Below are 19,261 nucleotides of genomic sequence, written 5' to 3'. Positions count from 1 at the left end.
AATCACAGTGTCTTGCTAATTGCTGTATAATTTCTTCATTAAACAGCACAAATTTCATTCTCACAAGAGAATAAGCTATGTTCTTCTCCTGACATGGTCCGACAGGGGGAAATGAACTCCAGGTGTGTGGAGCTCTGGGGGTGGGAGGTCATCTGGTTCAAAGGCACAACCTGCAGTGCCAGCAGCCATCACACAAAGGGTCATTATGTCATGTAGCATGGCTCCTTGCACACCATTAGCCTTGACAAGTTTGAAGTGTTCAGCTGGGGCATCTGGGGCTTATGGAAACCACACAGGGAAATAATTAGGGGCATGTATATGTTATATGTCTAGGCCGAAATGAAAGGTGCAGAAGGTATAAGGTCATTTTAGTGTGTAGGCTATATAGCATTTTGTGATCTTGTGAGCACACAAGAAACAACAAATGTTTGAGTTTGTCTCAACAGGATTCGTGTGTCTCCTGGACGCTCCAAACACTGGGGGGGTCGCTCTGACCCGAAGCTGAATCTGAAACACCTGCACTCACATGTGCATTCACACAGATAAACTAAACTGCACTCATCTTTTAACAGTTGAGTCTAAAGTTTGATTATTAAGATTTATTTAACAGTTGAGAGTGATTACGATTTCTATACGATAATTTCAGTGAACTTAGGACAACTGCTCAATTTTAAGTTGTTCAGTAGGATTAATGTTCGGGATATCCTTCATGTTACTTTCGTGGTGCCTTCAAAGTCATGTTGGAAATATCGTATTTATGAGAAGAGAGCAAGTTAACTTGTGAATTGTAATTAGTGCAGACTTTACGAATCTTGTTGTACTTTGAAAAAATATATATTTAGGGTGTTAAAAAACAAGATATCAGACAAGATTACTTTTTGGTTATTTTGGATCCTCAAGATTAAATCAAAATTAGGTTGACTCATTTTAATTCAAATCAATTGCCCGGTCCTAGTTTTATTTATTTTTCTAGTTTTCTAGTCAAAGAGTTTGCCTTTCTATTTCTCCTTGGTCAATTAAAGGAGAAATCCTGTGTTAAATTGACTTGGGTTGTAATGAAACATGATAACAAATAAAACTTTTGTTGAATAGCTCATCTCCATTCACTCCCAGCAATCCAAAATACAGCTCTTATCTGATGCTCCAAACAGGCTTACAATGCTAGTGGTAGCAGTATAGAGTTGCCCATGCAAAGACATTGCAATTTATACATCATTAACAAACTCAAAATAGCTCTACACTTTATTGGTAGAATTCTGAGAGCCCTGACATTTAAAATGAGACACTGAGAACTGAGAAATTAATTATGTGGAATATTATAGAGATATTTTCAGCAACAACTGTTATTCATGCATTTTTACACAATGAATGAATTCTTAGTGCCTCGTTTTAAATATCAGGGCCCTCAGAATTTTATTAATTAAGCGTGGAGCTACTTTGAGTTTTTTTATTTTTTGCATGGGTAATTTTATGTCCCTATCAGTAGCATTGTAATCCTGTTGGGAGCATTTGCTAAAAGTGCGTTTTTGGGAATGCTGGGGGTGAATGAAGGTGTGCTATTCAATAAAGGCATTGTACTTATTTTCAAGTGAATTTCACACCATATTTCTCCTTCAAAGTTGTTAAATATTAAAATGTACTTTTCTTTATAATCCAAATACACAACCAATCTGCTAGCACAAGTTTGTTATATACCTTTTGTATTTGCGCTACGAGGCTAATATTATAGAAGTTTAAATGCAAAAAATCTCTTATTTTCCATGATACCCACTGCAAAGCTAATGCCGCCACTGGCTTGTCCAGAAACTGTTTTGTGTTACGTGTCATACTTTTGAACTGAATTGTATTAAATTGGAAGAATAAATCAGACATACAATTTAACGCAACCCCGAAGAGTTTGTGTCCTAATTACCAATAATGTCACGACTTTCATTCAGAACTTACAATTATGGTGCATGGCAGTGTATTGTATTTACCATACTGAGGACAAGTTTAATATATGAAAAACTTGTCTGTTCTTTCTGTGTTCTTCCCAAGCTCAGCTCACGCTGAGTGACTGAGGCCCACATCCCCCTGTCCCTAACCTCTTAGAGACCCACTGTGTCAGCTCTTCACACATGCACATACCCCCCCCCCCCCCACCCCCCATACAGACACACACACACACACATATTTACACAAAGAGAGAGATTGAGGAAAAAAAGAGAGAATTTTTAACAACAACAAAAAAGAGAACAATGACTTTAGACTCTAGGGTCAGCATGCAAAAAATCAGATTACAAGTGGTGTAACAATGCATTAAACATTGAGTCCTTGCAAAATACCCCTAAGTACATAACACATGCTCTGCAAGGATGTGAACATTGTGTTATTTATTATTTTTCATGCATTTGAATTAGATTGAAATCAACTAACCCACTACAACCCATTCCACTACAGACATGTAGCCACACTGTCACTCAGGTCTTATCAGTAGATTTATTGGGCTGATAGTTTGGCTATGACACGTGGAATCCCCCAGGGTTCAGTTCTCGGACCTCTTCTGTTTTAGTCTCTATAGACGGCCTTATAAGGCCAAATCCTGCAGAAAACGCCAATCGATTACCATAGTTATGCAGATTGCACTGATTGCACTGTATATCTGGCTGTTCTACCAGACGATTACAACCCCAAAAGACCAACTGTGTCAGTGTTTGGAGTATGTAAATTACAGTACAACTAAACAAAGACAAAAAACAGAGATTGTTGTGTTTGGTTATACAAATAAGCTCCAGCTTTTTTCAGTAATTAGTTCCTACATTGTGTCCTTCAAAATGTGCAATGAGTAAGAAACTAGAAGGGTTCCTACAGTGACCACAGTGCCTCATGGGTTACACAATATAAATCCCCAAATTAGTTAACGAGTTCGTTAACATGGAGTTTTTCCTCCCTTGGTTTATTTTACATGATGTGTCACAATAAACAGTGTGAGCATGTTGTCTCTGCTAATTGAGCAGACCTGTCTGGAAAAAAGCAAGAAAGTAAATACAAAAAGAATTTCCAGTATTCAGAGCAATTTAGCTGGGAGCAGCAGCAGAGATGGCATTTGTTGATAGCTGTGGTAATTATCTGGGTAATAAATCAAGTTTAACTGCATCTGAAAAGCCGTTTGTCTCAAACATGAGGAGTATTTTTCATAGCTGCTCAGTTCAAGCTGCTCAGTAGAGTTAATGTTTGGGATATCCTCCATGTTGCTTTCTTGGTGCCTCTGAAGTCATGTTGGAAATATCGAGAACAGTGTACATGAACACCACCAGAAGCTCATATGTACAAGTGGCAAGTAAATTTGTGACTGTGATCAGTTCAGACTTTCTGAAATGTTTGTAATGTTTCCACTTGAACAGAAATCACATACTGTACACTATTTCTTCTTGGTCAGTTAAAGGAGAAATGATGAGTACAAACTTTTGTTGAATAGCCCACCTCAATTCACATTCCAGCATTCCGAAATACAGCATTTTTGGTCAATGCTCCCAATAGGCTTACAATGCTAGTGATAGGGGCATAGTGTTGCTCATAGAAAAAAATGGCTCTTTTTACACCAGTAAGAAACTCAAAGTAGCTCCACACTCCATAGGTAGAATTCTGAGAGACCTGACATACTGTGTCATTGTCAGGAGTATGTAAACAGCAGTACAATTAAACAAAGACAAAAGACAAAGATTGCTGTGTTTATTAATACAAAGAAGCTTTGCAGAAAGAAGATCCATCTTTAAAGTTCCTACAATGTGTTCTGCAAAATGAGAAATGAAAAAGAGGAGTATTTTTCATAGTTGGGTTGGATCGAGGTTGGATCGCGTTCTCACTACAAACAAATCGCTCCAGAGTTCTTTTGGAACGGGGCCGAGACCACCTCCTCTCATATATCTTGTTATTTTCATGGTTATTTTTGAGCACATCAGAGTGTTAAATTACTGTTGAAACAAACCAGAAACTGTCGTACTTGCAAGTGATTTGCAAGTGATCAGATCAGATTTGTGTGTCCAGACGAAAATATATCTTCGTGGGTTTCTGTGGTGCGAGGTTGGTGTCAATAATGTCGGTGTTTGTAAAGTGTGAGTGACACAAAATACACATTTAAATTTGATTTGAGTGTCCACAGCATGCAGACCGAGACACATTTGTCTAATCTGATTTTAATAATATTTCAAAACACCTTTAAATGTTGTTTCAGATCTGATTTTCATAAATCTGATTTCATGTGGTTTCTAACTGTTTTCTAATAGCAGTGTGCCATATTGCATTGTACAATATATATTGTGACAAAATAATACTGTGATTTAAAAAACAAATACAAATCCTGATAATAGAAGTATTCTGTATTAAGAGGAGTCTATTATTTACTGTGAGGCTTTAGACATTTTATTATTATTGTTATTATTATTATTATTATTATTATTATTATTATTTTGTATTTTGAAATCTGGGCTGTCCAAGTAGCCAGCGGACCAAATTGCTTCCACTATCGTTTGAGAATCACTGGTTCAAATTCTAGGTCAGGTTTCTTCACCATCAGCAGCCAGAGTCTGAGAGAGAGCACAATTGCCTGCCATGCTCCCTCTGGGTGGGTTGATGGTGCTCTCTCTCATCGCTCATCGCTCATCAGTAATGTTGGTCAGCAGAGGCATCTGGTTTATCAGAGTTGGGGATCTGTCGCTTTCCTCAGAGCATGCTGGATACTCAGTAATGATATGTCAGTGGCAGTAAGTGTTGGGTCATTTCTAGTCATACTCCTAAAGGGTGGGTTGGGAAATTCAATCAATAAATAAAAAATAAGACATACAGGCAATAGGTTCTTCAAAGACGAAATTCTCAGAAGGATATTACCACCTGCATTTAAGTAAGTAAATGATGTGGGGTTGATGCTGAAGTTGAGCAGGTATAGGTTTAGCAACAGTATGTGCTGAAAGAATGAGGTCAGCTGACTACCTGAATATACTGAATATAGACCAGGTTATTCCATCAATGGATTTTTTCTTCCCTGATGACACGAGCATATTCCAAGATGACAATGTCGGGATTCATGGGGCTGGAACTGTGAAAGAGCGGGTCAGGGAGCATGAGATCATCATTTTCACACATGGATTGTTCACCACAGAGTCCAGACCTTAACCTCATTGAGAATCTTTGGGATGTGCTGGATGGAGAAGACTTTGTGCAGTGGTCAGACGTCAATGCTGGTAAAAAAAAAAAAATGGTAAAAAATTAATGCAGCACTGGATTGAAATAAATCTTGTGACATTGCAGAAGCTTCTCAAAACAATGCCACAGCAAATTGTTGTGGTGTGGTATAGGAGGTTAACTACCTTGAGAACACACCAACTGAAATCACTAACAAAGCACATTGGCCTCAGCAGATTATAATGCTGGCCCCAGAAAAGTGCTCTACTATTTTGTTTTTTTGCCACTCTGGCCCCTAAGCCTACAGACCCTTTCAACCCCTCACCCTTGGAGAGCAAAGCCCTAGCATTCCGCACATAGCGCCTGCACCATACTGAATGCGTGTCAGATATTGCATAGCAGTGGTGCTGGGCTCCCGCTGCTGCATTACACAGAGACACAGAGTCAGCTCTGACCACATGTATTGTCTGCTAACGGATCTTAACTTTGACCATGTAGGTCTTATCTCTAAACTCCCTCTGAGTTAAACTTCTACTGAGGCCACTTGTCTAATCCTAGCACCCCCACCCCACTCCCACCCTTACACACGCCTTTCCCCTTTTCAGATCCGAGTTTCTTCCTGCTGAGAGTACGCTATACTGAAGCAAGTAAAATCCCTTTATTATTATTTTTAGTAACAGTTTATAAAAGGACACATTCTGGACTGATTTATTTAGTTTAATGTTTAACACTTTACAGTCTAACTGACCTACCTAAACATTCAGCTTCCAGTTCCTAAAAAAATTGTCACTTGTGAACACTTTAAACTGATATATATATATGTTTTTTTGTTAATTGATGTGAAATATTATAGTTTTATTGAAGGTAAATGATCAGCGTAACATTTATCAGTTTTATTTTCTGACAGTATGTAGCTAAATAAAAAAGAAATATAGATATATTTTTTAATTTATAAAAAGGCCTTTACTAAATTTTCTGATTCTTCCATCTTGTAGCAAAAAAAATATATATATACGTTTTGTTAGGTGAAATAAATCCTAAAATTTCAGTTATGAGAGGAAGAAATACAAATAAAATAATAAATAAAAAATGATTTTATGCTATGAAATTGTAGCGTGTGTGTCTATTAGCATTAGCATGAATATGCTTGTCAGTGCAGGTTTAAAAACAGAAACAGTTTGGGTGATAGTTTTAAATAGTTTTAGTGATCCTTTTATGTTTTGGTGCTCCACTGTAAAATAGTTCCACGCTACAGATTCCAACTAAACTCCTGTATTCACCTTCTGAGAACTTTCCTCTCCTCAGTGCTGCCAGCTGGATAATGATGTATAGTAATGAGGCCTTGAGGATAGTTAAAACAAAGATTAGGATTAGGATTAAGGCACAAAATAACCTGATCAGGACATCCCTAGTTGTAGTTAGGTTGGTTTACATGCTAGTTTTTTTCCCTGTATCTGTTTTGCTGTTTTTTATTACCTTTTTTTCTTTTTATTCAGACAGTGAGGACATATGGATATATAAATATTGAATTATCACATTTTTAGGTAAGAATTTAGTTACCACAGTCATGAAAAGCACAGCATGTAAAACCAAAACAAGTGTTTTTGTCCTTACAAATTATAATAATCATTATGTTGTGTACAAAAACACTGAATATATTTGTTACATGTTATGTTATTGGTTATGTGTTATGTTAATTTAAAACTGACAGGCTACAAAAAAATGAGAGTAATTTTCTTCTGACCATACTTGCCACCTGAGAATTAAACAATAACACAGTGGATTATTCTGGGTAAAACCACAACATTACATTTGCCAGACATGAATTACTGAGTACTTGGAAGCACACAAGGACATTGTGGCCTGAAATTGAATAAGCTTAAAATCTGCCACGATGACCCAACCTAGCTGGCACATGATCGAAATGTGGAAATGTGGTTGAAATAACGGCTGTTTAGTAGTTTCAATGTTAAAAAAAAAAAGTTGAAACAGTGTTTAACATTAAATGGTTGTGACAAGGTTAAAAAAATGTTTAAATTCTTGCTTGGGCTCAACATAATGTCTTTGTCATATAAATATTGTAACTTTATTATGTTTTGATTCACAAGGCCAATGCAAAATATCTGAATGTATTTATTGAAAATGAAAACCAACAACATTAAACTAGTAAGTAAAGTTAATGAACAGACTAGCTGTGCTGAATCTGCTCCAGTCTGAAGACTTGTTTCAGTGTTTTTATTAAATCCAGCAAGAACCATACTTTTCAAGAGTGCCTAATGTAGGATGAACAGACGACAAAAAAAAAGGGTCACAATGTTGGTCCTGGAAATTACTACTGTGATAAATTATGATACCAATCAATCTTTATAATGATCAACCTTCAGCCTTGACGTTCCAGATAGTCCACCATGCAAATCTGAAAGATAAGAAAATATAAATGACATTTCTCCTTTCACAAACTTTTAAAGATAAAGCTCTGTGAGCTTTTAATATTTTGGTGCATCACTTTCAGGGACCTGGCTTTCTTATACATAATTTTTTCCACCCACCATTCTCATAACATTTTGTGCTGAAACTAACAATTCCCTCACTCTTCTTTGTTGACTTTTAGTTCTATGGAATGTATGCCAAACAAATGGGCAAATAATTGTATTAGCTTTGGCTGCTGTTGTTAGTACTAAAACTCAAAATGTTGGTTAAGGGGTGCTAAGGGGTGGATTTTTACTTGACCTGAACTACCCACCCCTCTGTGTAACTATTGGTTGACATAGGATCTCCAGTGGATTTTGCTTTTTACAGAGACTCTAAGAATAGGTCAGTGGCTGAACTGCACTTAGCAGGGCATTACACGTTGTAAAGTAACATATGGAATTGCAAAGACTGTTATTAATGTAGAAACAAAAATGTATATGGCTTTCATTCATATTAGAGATCACAAATAGACATTTCAAAATAAAGGACAAATTATAGAATGAGATCTTTAAAGATATTTAATACTTCATTATCAAATGGACCAAAGGAAGTACTCCAAAAGTGTAACACAGAGAAGGCAGGATGCAGATGGAAGTCTTTTATTTTCCATATAGCAAAATAAACAAAGATCAAACACTAGGGATAAACTATAAAGAAAAAGGTTACTGAAACAAACACTATAAAACAAAGGATAAACTAAAAGACTTAAACAAACAAGCAAAATAAGCAAACAAAGAAACAAACTAAAGAAAACAAACCAGAACACTGTAGACAAAAAACACGGCAGGTCAAAGGCTCAACAAACACATATGAACAAGATCAAAACAGAGTAACAGGGCGAGGTCAAACACAACACAACACAACAAAACAAAGGAGCACATGGGGTATTTATACACAGGCACACACAAGGGTAGAAGTAACGAGGGGGCGTGGTTACAAATGAGACAGGAGGTATTACAGATGACAGGGCGGGGCTAAGGCGGAGACAGGACAATAACACAGGCCAAGTGCTCAAACAACACATGAGGGAGAAAACTAAACAAACTAAAAAATACAGATCAGAAACAGAACGAACAGAAAAGAAAACACACTAGACATACAAAGGCTAAAGGTGTGAAAAACAGAAATTGTTGGGGTTTTCTAATAAAAATTAGCCCTATTCCCTGAAATGAGTTTAACGACCCTGATCTGATTTTGAACTATAAAATACGAGGCATCGCATCAGCACTAACTTCACAACCACTAAGTCAGGGATTTTAGTGGATGTACCATGTCAAATTGAGCTTTAATCTAAGACTGTTTGAATAGGATAAAATGTGTTGTAAAGAACATTAAATCTGAGCCAAGATAATTTGAGCAAAAGACAGCACCACCTAGTTCTCACTGACACCATTACTCAGCCATGGTCCTTTTCAATGAGCTTATCATACATTACTGTGCCAGGCAGAGTTGTACAGTACAAGCCAGCGATTACTGAGCCTTGGAAACACGTAGTTATTGCAGATCTGGATTACAGAGACAAAAGGCAACCCTGTTTTTGGGCTGAACAGACAGGAAGGGAGTTTACAGAAATGGTGATTTTACGTATTACGGACCTTTCACTGCCTGTAACCCGCACATTCCCAGAAGTGCCAAAATGGCTTGGAGAGGGGAATAATTATATACAAAGAGCTCCACTCTAACCTATTCTAACAGAGTTCTAAAGAAACCATCCAATGAAGGTGGAATTTGAACACACATGAAGAGAGCACAATAGATTAGAAGTCTATCACCTTAAACACTCAGGCACCTTGTCTTGGTTTGTCTCTAAAATGTCAGTTCCATTTTTTGGCCTGAAATGTTGTGAAATGCTTCTTTATTCACTTGTTCTTCATGTAAAGATGATCAACATTGTTGCAAAGGCATTTTAAACCCACACAAGCAGAGCACAATGAATTAGCAGTCCATTGCCTTATCCACACGGCCACCTCGTCTTCTTTTTCCATTTAATATACAGTTCCTGTTACACGCATTGGAGCAACAAATAAACGAGTTTAAACATCCGATGCAATAGCAAATATAAAGAAGCACACATTTCTAATGGTGAAACTTTATCTTTATCACACTCTAAATGTGGTGAAGACAGGCAGCGGCGTAGTAGCGGCATCACTCTTAGTTATGAAAGTGACATCAATCTCCTCCAATGGGGAGTGGACAGGCTCCAATGGGGCGTGGACAGGCCCAACAGAGGCATCGGTCTCCTCCAATGGGGTGTGGATGTGTCCAGCAGAGGCTTGACACATCCTCACTCTCCTCCAATGGGGGCCTGACATCTGACTGGGGCCTGGGGCCACTGGTTCCAAATTCCTGAAGTGATTAATAAGAGTACATCCATCTTTTAAAGGTTTGTTTGTACATCAAAAATTGAGTGCTTTTTAGTTTTCTAATATTTTTTTACCGTCTGGTTTTGTTGACATAATGTTACCTGCAATGTGAGATCAAGATCCTGTGGTATGGTCACATCATCATCATCATCATCATCATGGTCACCAATACCAATCTGCTGGCTAAGAAGATCTCCCCGATTGGACTGAGCCATTTCATTTCAAAGGGATACCCCACATGCACATTGGTGCCCAAATAACATCCCCTGCCTTAAATAATTGTGTGGGTTTGCAGGTGCCACAGATCTGACTGGGCTGTATGGGTGGTGCCAATTCTCCCTGACATCCTGTCTCAGCTGCCCATTTGCTTCATAAAGGATGTGTGCAATCCACTCTTGGTCACCTGGCTTGATGACCCGGAGGAGCGGCTTTGACAAGAACCTGGCCTGGCTTATTTCTGGATAGTGCTCAGGGACTGGGAGCAGCTGGAGCGGGAGCAGAAGCAGGGGAAGGAGGAAGTGGCCTGCCACTCTGAGTGGCTGGTACCATCTCAAATGCTGTGGAAGGGAGGAAGGGGCAGAAACAGAAGCATCTCCACTTCAAAGGTGATTGTTAAAGTGGGCTAAAGTTGTGGAGGGAAGGGCTGAAGGGGCTGGAGGAGAAATGTCTGGGAGGTCTGTGCAAGATTTCAACACATGACACTTTTCAAGGTGCTCTGACAAAGCCACAACACCCAAGGCCTATGTGCCACAGTGCTCAATAAATTATCTAACCTAGTGACGAGCTAGCTAACACTAATGTTACTGGAGATAGAATGAAAGCTAGCAACGAGCTAACTAACCTTAGTGACGAGCGAACGCTAGCAAACTACACACTAATGTTACTGGAGTTAGAACGAAAGCTAGCAACAAGCTAACTAACCTTTGCTATGAGCTTTTCCAGGTTGTTCTTGACCGTACAAACTCTATTTTTTATTACCATTTAATAAAAAAATAAATAAATAAACATGCTGTTTTTACTAATAATATACTGTTAATTACTGTAATATTTAATACTATATTAAAACTACATTTTTATAAACACACAATGTTTTAAATATAGACCGTTTCAATGAGGAAAACAATAACAAAGCTAATGCGCATGTCTGTTCCTTCGACGCTTCCGGTGGCGTTATTTTCAAGTATACAGCTGTCAAAATGAGAGCGCATATTTCCCGAAAACAGAGCAAACATATGGTCAGAAATTAGTAAAAAGTGATCAAACCTCTTTTCCTGATCCTTTTGATAAGGATTTAAGAGGGAAGTTTTTTCCTCTGATTTAAAACGCGTGCCAGAGGTGATCTACCCAGATGTGATCAATACCTTGTTGAAACGGAGGCAGTGAAAGCGCACCGCAGTTTGGGCGCATATAATTACTTTCTCAGTGGAAAAGTTGGGAATATTTGTTCATATAGTAGAGAAGCATCACTATAGTGTATGGTGAGGTTGGAGCAAGTCAAACGCTGTCCAACATGTACTCTGCATGGTTTATAGATAAGAGGCAGGGAGAAGTTGTGAGTTGACACTGTAACTGCATGGCAGGTCAGCAGTGTGAAAAACGAAAGCACGCGTGTTTACTATGGAGGACCAAAAATGACATAAGTATAAATAAAAAAATGTTGAAATAAATAAATGAATAAATAAATAAATAAATGTTGACATAAAAAATACACATATAAATTAATAAATAAATATATAAATAAGAAATGTATTTATTAATTAATTTAATTACCTATACACTTATTTGTGCATGTGTTTATTTATTTATATATTTGTTTATTCATTTATATGTGCATTTATTTATATATTTATTCATTTCAACATTAATTTTTTTATTCATTTATTTATTTATATATTTATACATTTATATGTGTATTTATTTATACTTATGTAATTTTTGGTCCTCCATAGTTTACATAGGTTTAAAGAACAATTTGTACTACTATTGTAGTAACCACGGGTGCAGTTGAACAAATTGTCCAGTAGGTGGAGCCACAGTGCTCTCAGATGAATTGCCCTTCAAATGGGAGCAGAAAGATCAAAGAATCTTGCTGGTTTAGAAGAAAGAAATTAGAAGAAACTTGTGTGAGTTCAGCACAAATAAAGGAAAACAAACATAGATGTCTCTTCCTCATCTCATCAAGTCATCACAGTTATGCAGTATGAATTAGAATAGTTTTTTTCCCCTGTATCTCTGCGCACATAATTACGACATATGAAATATGAGGACATTTAAGGAATAGGACATATATAAAAACAATAGAATAGAACAATATAAGCAATAAAAATAAGCAGTAATCTATAATAATAAAACACAAGTAACCCATAAGAGCCCAGACCAATTTCTGAATATTGATACTAATTCATTGAATTTAATAAATTTATTGAGCAGCTCATTCATGTTTTTCTTGTGTGTGGGTTAAAATGTTAAAATCATGATGTAACATAAATCCAGTCACAAACAGGTCAGAACTAGTTATATGGAGCAAAAAACATTTTCTTAACGCGTTTGAACGGTTAAATGGTTGTAATAGAGCTGTAGAAGCAAAAAAAAAAACATCTCCAGCACTATCCCATCACACAGCTTTAAAATCTCTCTCTCTCTCTCTCTATATATATATATATATATATATATATATAGACATATATATATATATATAGACATAAAGAAAGAGAGAGAGAGAGAGAGAAAGAGAGAGAGCTCTGGAAAAAATAAGATACCACTTAAGACTGACGAGTTTCTTTGACTTTACCAAATTAAAAAAACGATGGAAAATAATCAAGAGTAATGGATGATCACAAGCCATCAAACTAATTTTTGCACCAGGAGGAACATAAAGTTATCCAAAGGCAGTGTGTTAGACTGGTGGAGGAGAACATGCCAAGATGCATGAAAACTGTGATTAAAAACCAGGGTTATTCCACTAAATATTGATTTCTGATCTCTTAAAACTGTATGATTATGAACTTGTTTTCTTTGCATTATTTGAGGTCTGAAAACTCTGCATTTCTTAGTTTTTTCAGCTATTTCACATTTTCTGCAAATAAATGCTCTAAATGACAATATTTTTATTTTGAATTTGGGAGAACTGTTGTCTGTAGTTTATAGAATAAAACAACAATGTTAATTTTACTCAAACATATACCTATCAATAGCAAAATCAGAGAAACTTTTTTTTAAGTTTAGGGAATTTTCTGACTTCAGATACTCCGTCTGAAGGCAGCATGTGTTGTGTTACGTATCCGCAGGAAGAGCCGTCAAGGTCCAGAACCACAACCAATGAAATCACTCCATACTTACAGGCACGCGCTTCTCCCCTTCTCAGCTTCAGCGCGTCCAATCAGAATCGCTTCTGTTGGGCAGTCTGCGCATGCTCATACGTCTTGTCTGTTCATGTGGCTGGTCGCTGGGTTTGTGTGGAGGTCACAGTGATCAGGAGCCCGGGTGAGTTACCTGCAGTGCTGGAGCCCATGTGAGAACAGTAGTTATATGTTAACTGATGATGTGCTGGTTGTGTGTATAGGAGTTAGGGTGAAGTAGCTAGCTTGGTTTTTGTGCCTCGTTTCAGTAGAAATGTGTGATTTACTAGTGCTGGCGAACTGCAGCAGCGGTGCGGTTGCAAAACGTTGCACCAGCAATAGATGCTAACTAGTTAGCTTAGCTAACGTTAGGTTAACTAAGCTAGCTAACTGAGTGTGTTCTTGGTTTAGTATTAGCTTGTTATAATCTTGAATTAATAGGTAACTTAGTCGTATTCATTTAACTAGGTAGTGAAGTAGTCACTAAATATTTCCAGACGTTTCTAGGTTAACTAGAATAGTTTATAGCTAGCTAATAGCTAGCATAGCATAGTCCATAATCAAGGCCTCTGAACAGTGCTCACATTATGCACATTTGTAGTTAGTTAGCTAACTAACTGTTGGCTCTGTTTGTTATACAGAATTAAACTAACTGAACACCAATAAGCTAGTTACCCAGTATGCTTAGCTCTGTCCGCTAGTTATATAATATTGATGATTAGCTCTTGATACATAAGTGAAGAGTAGATTTCCTGGCTGTTCTAAGAAGGAATGTTCCAGATAACCTCACACTTTGTCCTTTCTAAACCTAATAAGCTAACCCACATGCTGTTTTATAGTTTTTTCCACAGAATTTCACATTAATATTGTGTAAAAATAATAAATAATCCTTTTTCCCCCAGAGCCGTCACTCCGCTGTCATGGCTAAGTTATTTGAGTCTATTGGAAAGTTGGGATTGGCCTTGGCCGTTGGAGGAGGCGTGGTGAACTCTGCCCTCTTTAATGGTAAGTGGATTTCAGTGTGTTTTAGTGAAGTGTTGTAGTTGTTCACGTCTGTATCCATTAACACGATTAACAGTCTTTATTTCAGCAGCACGGCTGTGTTCAGTTTACTTTGTCTGAGATTAAAAGTCATGTGTTTTAACAGATTATCTGTCTAAAGCTGTATGTTCATATTACACATGGGAAAAGAATATTGTTGCTGTTGAATGGAGAACAATTATATCCAATTTTTTTTTTTTTTTTTTTAAAATAGCCCATAAAACCCCATTTAAAAATGCATATGCTTTCAAAGTAAAGAAGAGTTAAATATAAAAATATAAGACATTAAATATTAAAACATAATAACACAATAAATAATAAAAAACATGTATTTATTGTTTATAAGCTGTGCACAACCTGCCCAGAACGTGTCTGCGACCCACTTTTGGGTCCAAACCCACCAGCTGAGAATCGCTGCCTTACACTCACTTAATTTCCTGATGAACGGGTGGGTTTTTATGTCAGGGATTTTTATTGAGTCTCTATTAATCTGCAATGTAGTAAATAATGAAAAAAAGAATGTGTCCAAACGTTTGACTGGTACTGTGTCTTTGAAACAGAACAGGGACACCATGAGCAATTCAAAATGTTTGCATCTCTAGGTCAAGCATGGCTTCATCAAATGCTAATTTTCCCTAAAATTGTCCACCCTGCTGTGCAGCTTGCCATAACAAGGTGGACACATTCGTGACAGGAAATACAGTGTGCAAATTAAAAATATTATTTCTGATTAGGCATCTTGTCATAAGTTTTTTTTTTTTTTTTTTTTTTTTTAATACCTATGAAATGCCTAATACTATGATCCTAATACTAAAAGATTATGCCAAACTTTGCCCCTAATTGCTGTAAACTTTTTTATATTCTAAACTATATAATTACTAATAAAAAAATGATTTTGACTTAATCTAATCTATATCTGTGTGTGTCCTGCAGTTGACGCTGGTCACAGGGCAGTCATCTTTGACCGGTTTAGAGGAGTACAGGATGCCGTGGTTGGGGAGGGAACACATTTTCTGATTCCCTGGGTTCAGAAACCCATCATTTTTGACTGCAGGTCCCGCCCACGCAATGTGCCTGTCGTGACTGGAAGCAAAGGTAACTACTGTCAGAAAAAAAAATATATATATATCATTTTCATGATCTTGACCATGACCTTGACTCTGAAGGGGTGTAGTAATGGCCTTGTTATATTTTCAGTGCTTAGTGGCCATGGCAATGTTTTCTTATCATTTTAATTCTTAGCAGTGGGTCTTGCTGTCTACAGTATGTTAACCATATATCAGTGTCATGAAAAATGTGGAAATTTGTCCAAGTTGTTTCTTGGACAACGTATCGTCCAGAAACTTTTTTTTCAATTATTATTATAATTTTTTTTATAAATAATGTAGTAAAATTTTCATTCCAAATAAATAATTATCTCTCTACAATGGAATCTATAGAGTTTGCAGTGACTGACTAGTTACCCTAAGGCTAATGCTCTATTAGTATTATAGTTGTCTTTCCTTTCTTTTTCCTTCAGATCTACAGAATGTGAACATTACACTGAGGATTCTCTTCAGACCGGTAGCAAATCAACTGCCTAGGATTTTCACCAGTATTGGTGAAGACTATGATGAAAGAGTGCTCCCCTCCATCACCACTGAAGTCCTGAAAGCTGTTGTGGTGGGTAGCTATAAATCATTCTGTGTGTCTCAGTATAAGAGGTCCTAATAGTATGTGACCATGTGGCCGTGTCTCCATGTTTCCCCTCAGGCCAGGTTTGATGCAGGAGAGCTGATCACTCAGAGAGAGCTGGTATCCAGGCAGGTCAGTGAAGATCTGACTGAGAGAGCGTCCACATTCGGCCTTATCCTGGATGACGTTTCCCTGGTAATCCTTGATACTTTATATCTGTCTCACTTCCTTCATTCATTGCCTGTGGAGTGTGACTACAATGATGATGATGATTATGATGATGATTATGATGATCTTGATCCAGATTATATTTAAAGCAACTTTTCTTTCTGTTCTTCAGACTCACCTGACGTTTGGTAAAGAATTCACAGAGGCTGTTGAAATGAAACAAGTGGCTCAGCAAGAAGCTGAACGGGCAAGGTTTGTTGTGGAAAAGGTAAGATATGAGAACATCCTTCTTATCTAATGTATGTCTGTCTGGTGAAAATAGGGCTTATTGCATATGTATGTTATATGTAGAGCATATAATTCATTATTATGAGTATATATCTATGGAGCATCTAAGTTATCATGTAAAAAAAAAAATAATAATATTAATAAGGCATAGGCGTGGGAACGAGATCCTAATGCATGGAAAGAGATAATTTAGATTAATAAAGACATAAATGAATGCCTATGAAAAAGACTGGACATTACATCTAAGCTCCAGTCCAAAGATAATCTTTTGTAAGAAAATGGAGTGTGTCGTTCCTACGCCTTAATTATCTCATACCCACATTCTAGAATTTTGTTTCCATACCTTAATAAAGCGTGGCCATGCATAATAAATTTTTTTTTATTTTATTTAATTTAATTATTATTATTTTTTGTTTACATGTCACCTTAGTGGCTTTGTATATGTCTATTTGTGTAAGTATATATATATAATTTATCACAGCTAAAACAAGCTTACTTTGGAAAAGGTGCATAAACCCTGGTTTGAAGGTTTTATGCTTTAGACTGTATCTGTATTTCACTTTTTACTGGTTTGGTGTTCCACAAACTACACTGCTTGTATATAAAGCCTTGTGCCCTATTTATTTAGCATGATGCCATTTGAGGTTCAGAACCATGTACAGTGTAGGAGCAGGTTGCTGCTGAGCCTGGAAATAAGGGTAGTGTGAAGAATTGGTGTTCTTAATACTAAGTAAATCAAAACATGTGCAGGTGAACTGGCCCTGTATTCTATCTTTGCACCACTTGCATTTATTTATTAATTTGTAACTTTCACCATTTATTCTGAAGTGTAATAATAAATAAACAAAAGGCAGATTTGAGAGTCTAAAGCCCATTAGGATTTTCTGTCTTAATTATGAGCTTAAATTTATGTTGTTGTAGTAATGATAATAATAGGCTTTGTTTATGTAGTACGTTTTCTATATAAACAAAGCTTATTTTTAAAGTGAGAGTTAAATCAAATACATATTCCAAATATTATACTCAATAATCTACATGGTTAAATAAAGAAGTTGGTGTAAAAATAACCGAACAAATAAAGTACAATACGTTAATATGAACTACTGTGTGAGGAAAGGATATGAATGGGTCAAACCTTGCTTAAATGTACTCTCGTTTTCATGCCAAGTATATTTCTTTATAATCCCATTTCTCTGTGAGATTTCAGGCCTGTTTTTGTGCAAACGCATCCTTTATAAATAAGCCCCCGGGTCATAGATGGCTGTAGCAGCGTTTAGATAGTTGTGCCACTCAGAACACTGAAATAGCCTAAAAATTTGGTCAAAGTTAGATCAAGCTTAATATGGTTCATAACCCTGACCTTGAATGCTCCAGATCTTTCAGACTGGATTGGGGGTGTCCCGACTCAGTTGTTATCATAAGACAACACGAAGTAGATTTTATTTCAATAAGCAAAAAAAGTCAAATGAAATTTTTTGTGTTATTAGGCAGAACAGCAGAAGCAGGCAGCCATCATCTCTGCGGCTGGCGACTCTCAGGCTGCCCTCTTGATCGCCGACTCTCTGGCCGTGGCCGGAGATGGTCTGGTGGAGCTGAGGAAGCTGGAGGCGGCCGAGGACATTGCCTTCCAGCTCAGCCGCTCGCGCAACGTAACCTACCTGCCCTCAGGACAGGGCACACTGCTGCAGCTGCCTCAGTGAGACGCATCCATGTGAACACAGACGCACACACTCACTCACACATGCACAGCCCTCCTTCCATGAAAACGTCTGTCTAAAGAGCAGAGCATGAAGAAACAGGCCGACGTCTGAAGAGGCTATTTGTAACTCGACCAAGTCTGTTTTTATATGTATTTCTCTGCTCTGTTTCTGGCTCTCTGTGGCTAAAGTTATGGACTGCCTCCCAAGAGTGTTCCAACCAGTGTGACAGAGCCTGTGTGTTTCTATGTGGGGAGGGATCCAAAAGCACTGCAGTCTGTCTGTGTGTGTGTGTGCGTGTGCGTGCGTGTTTGTGTCTGCTGGTGAAATGTAACGTTATGTTATCTGAGTATGTTTAATGGTTAAAGTCTGTGGAGTCCACCCCAAAATTATATTTTGATTGCACTGTGGGGCCTTCTAGATATATAAATTCTACTACAGTGAACTCATAATAAATTATAACTGGGCTCAGTTTGGCTCCATTCGATTTTACATACTTTCAAGCCCATACAAATAAGGAGTTATTGACCACCTGACAGATTGATCTTATTCTCTGCCCCTGTTAGCCTGACAATGTTGCTGTTTTGTTTGTATTATTTGTTTTTCATATTGTATTACAGAAGGAGGAGTTATGGTTTGCCCTTGCATTCCACAAGTTCACTAATTGATAAACTAATAATTATCAATAAACCATTTCTGGTTAAAAGGAATAAAGTTGTCTAATTTAATTTATTATAATCATACCTAAGTTCCTATACAGGTAGCTGTTCAAAGAACAGTGTAGGGCTGCAAATATTTATCTTGATGGCTTGGGGTTTCAATTAGTCAGTTAGCTTCCTGTGGGTACAACTTCTGTTTCTAGATTTCTTTATCACTTCATAGCGATAGAAACAACTGAACATGGGCTTTAAATGCCAAAAAGACAAGTGTGAACCGAGTGAGTGAGCAGCCCTTACACACTCCCTATTGCATTCCTGTCTCCAGCATTTTGTTTAGATCATTGCAGTTATTAATGAACAAAATTAGAAATTAACAACATTGAAATTTAGTGTTGACAAAT

At 37.2% G+C, this 19,261-nt stretch overlaps 1 protein-coding gene across 2 annotated transcripts; it reads left to right on the top strand.

Moving 5' to 3' along the window:
- Positions 1 to 13,330: 13,330 nt before the first annotated feature.
- phb (prohibitin) lies at positions 13,331 to 18,915 on the top strand. 2 transcript variants are annotated; one of them, XM_007256311.4, is made up of 7 exons: positions 13,331 to 13,478; positions 14,236 to 14,338; positions 15,308 to 15,469; positions 15,894 to 16,036; positions 16,127 to 16,243; positions 16,389 to 16,484; positions 17,992 to 18,915. In XM_007256311.4, the coding sequence occupies exons 2-7, from the start codon at positions 14,254 to 14,256 to the stop codon at positions 18,202 to 18,204; spliced, it is 816 nt and encodes a 271-aa protein (XP_007256373.2). In that variant the 5' UTR covers positions 13,331 to 13,478; positions 14,236 to 14,253; the 3' UTR covers positions 18,205 to 18,915. The 2 variants fall into 2 exon arrangements, with proteins under 2 accessions (XP_007256373.2, XP_007256375.2); XM_007256313.4 differs by having other exon boundaries at positions 13,412 to 13,506.
- The last annotated feature ends 346 nt before the right edge of the window (positions 18,916 to 19,261 follow it).

This window comes from Astyanax mexicanus, chromosome 19 (genome assembly GCF_023375975.1).
Source record: "Astyanax mexicanus isolate ESR-SI-001 chromosome 19, AstMex3_surface, whole genome shotgun sequence".
Lineage (NCBI taxonomy): Eukaryota > Metazoa > Chordata > Actinopteri > Characiformes > Acestrorhamphidae > Astyanax > Astyanax mexicanus.
The sequence above is the reverse complement of the archived record's forward strand: the minus strand, read 5'-3'. Positions and strand labels throughout refer to the sequence as shown.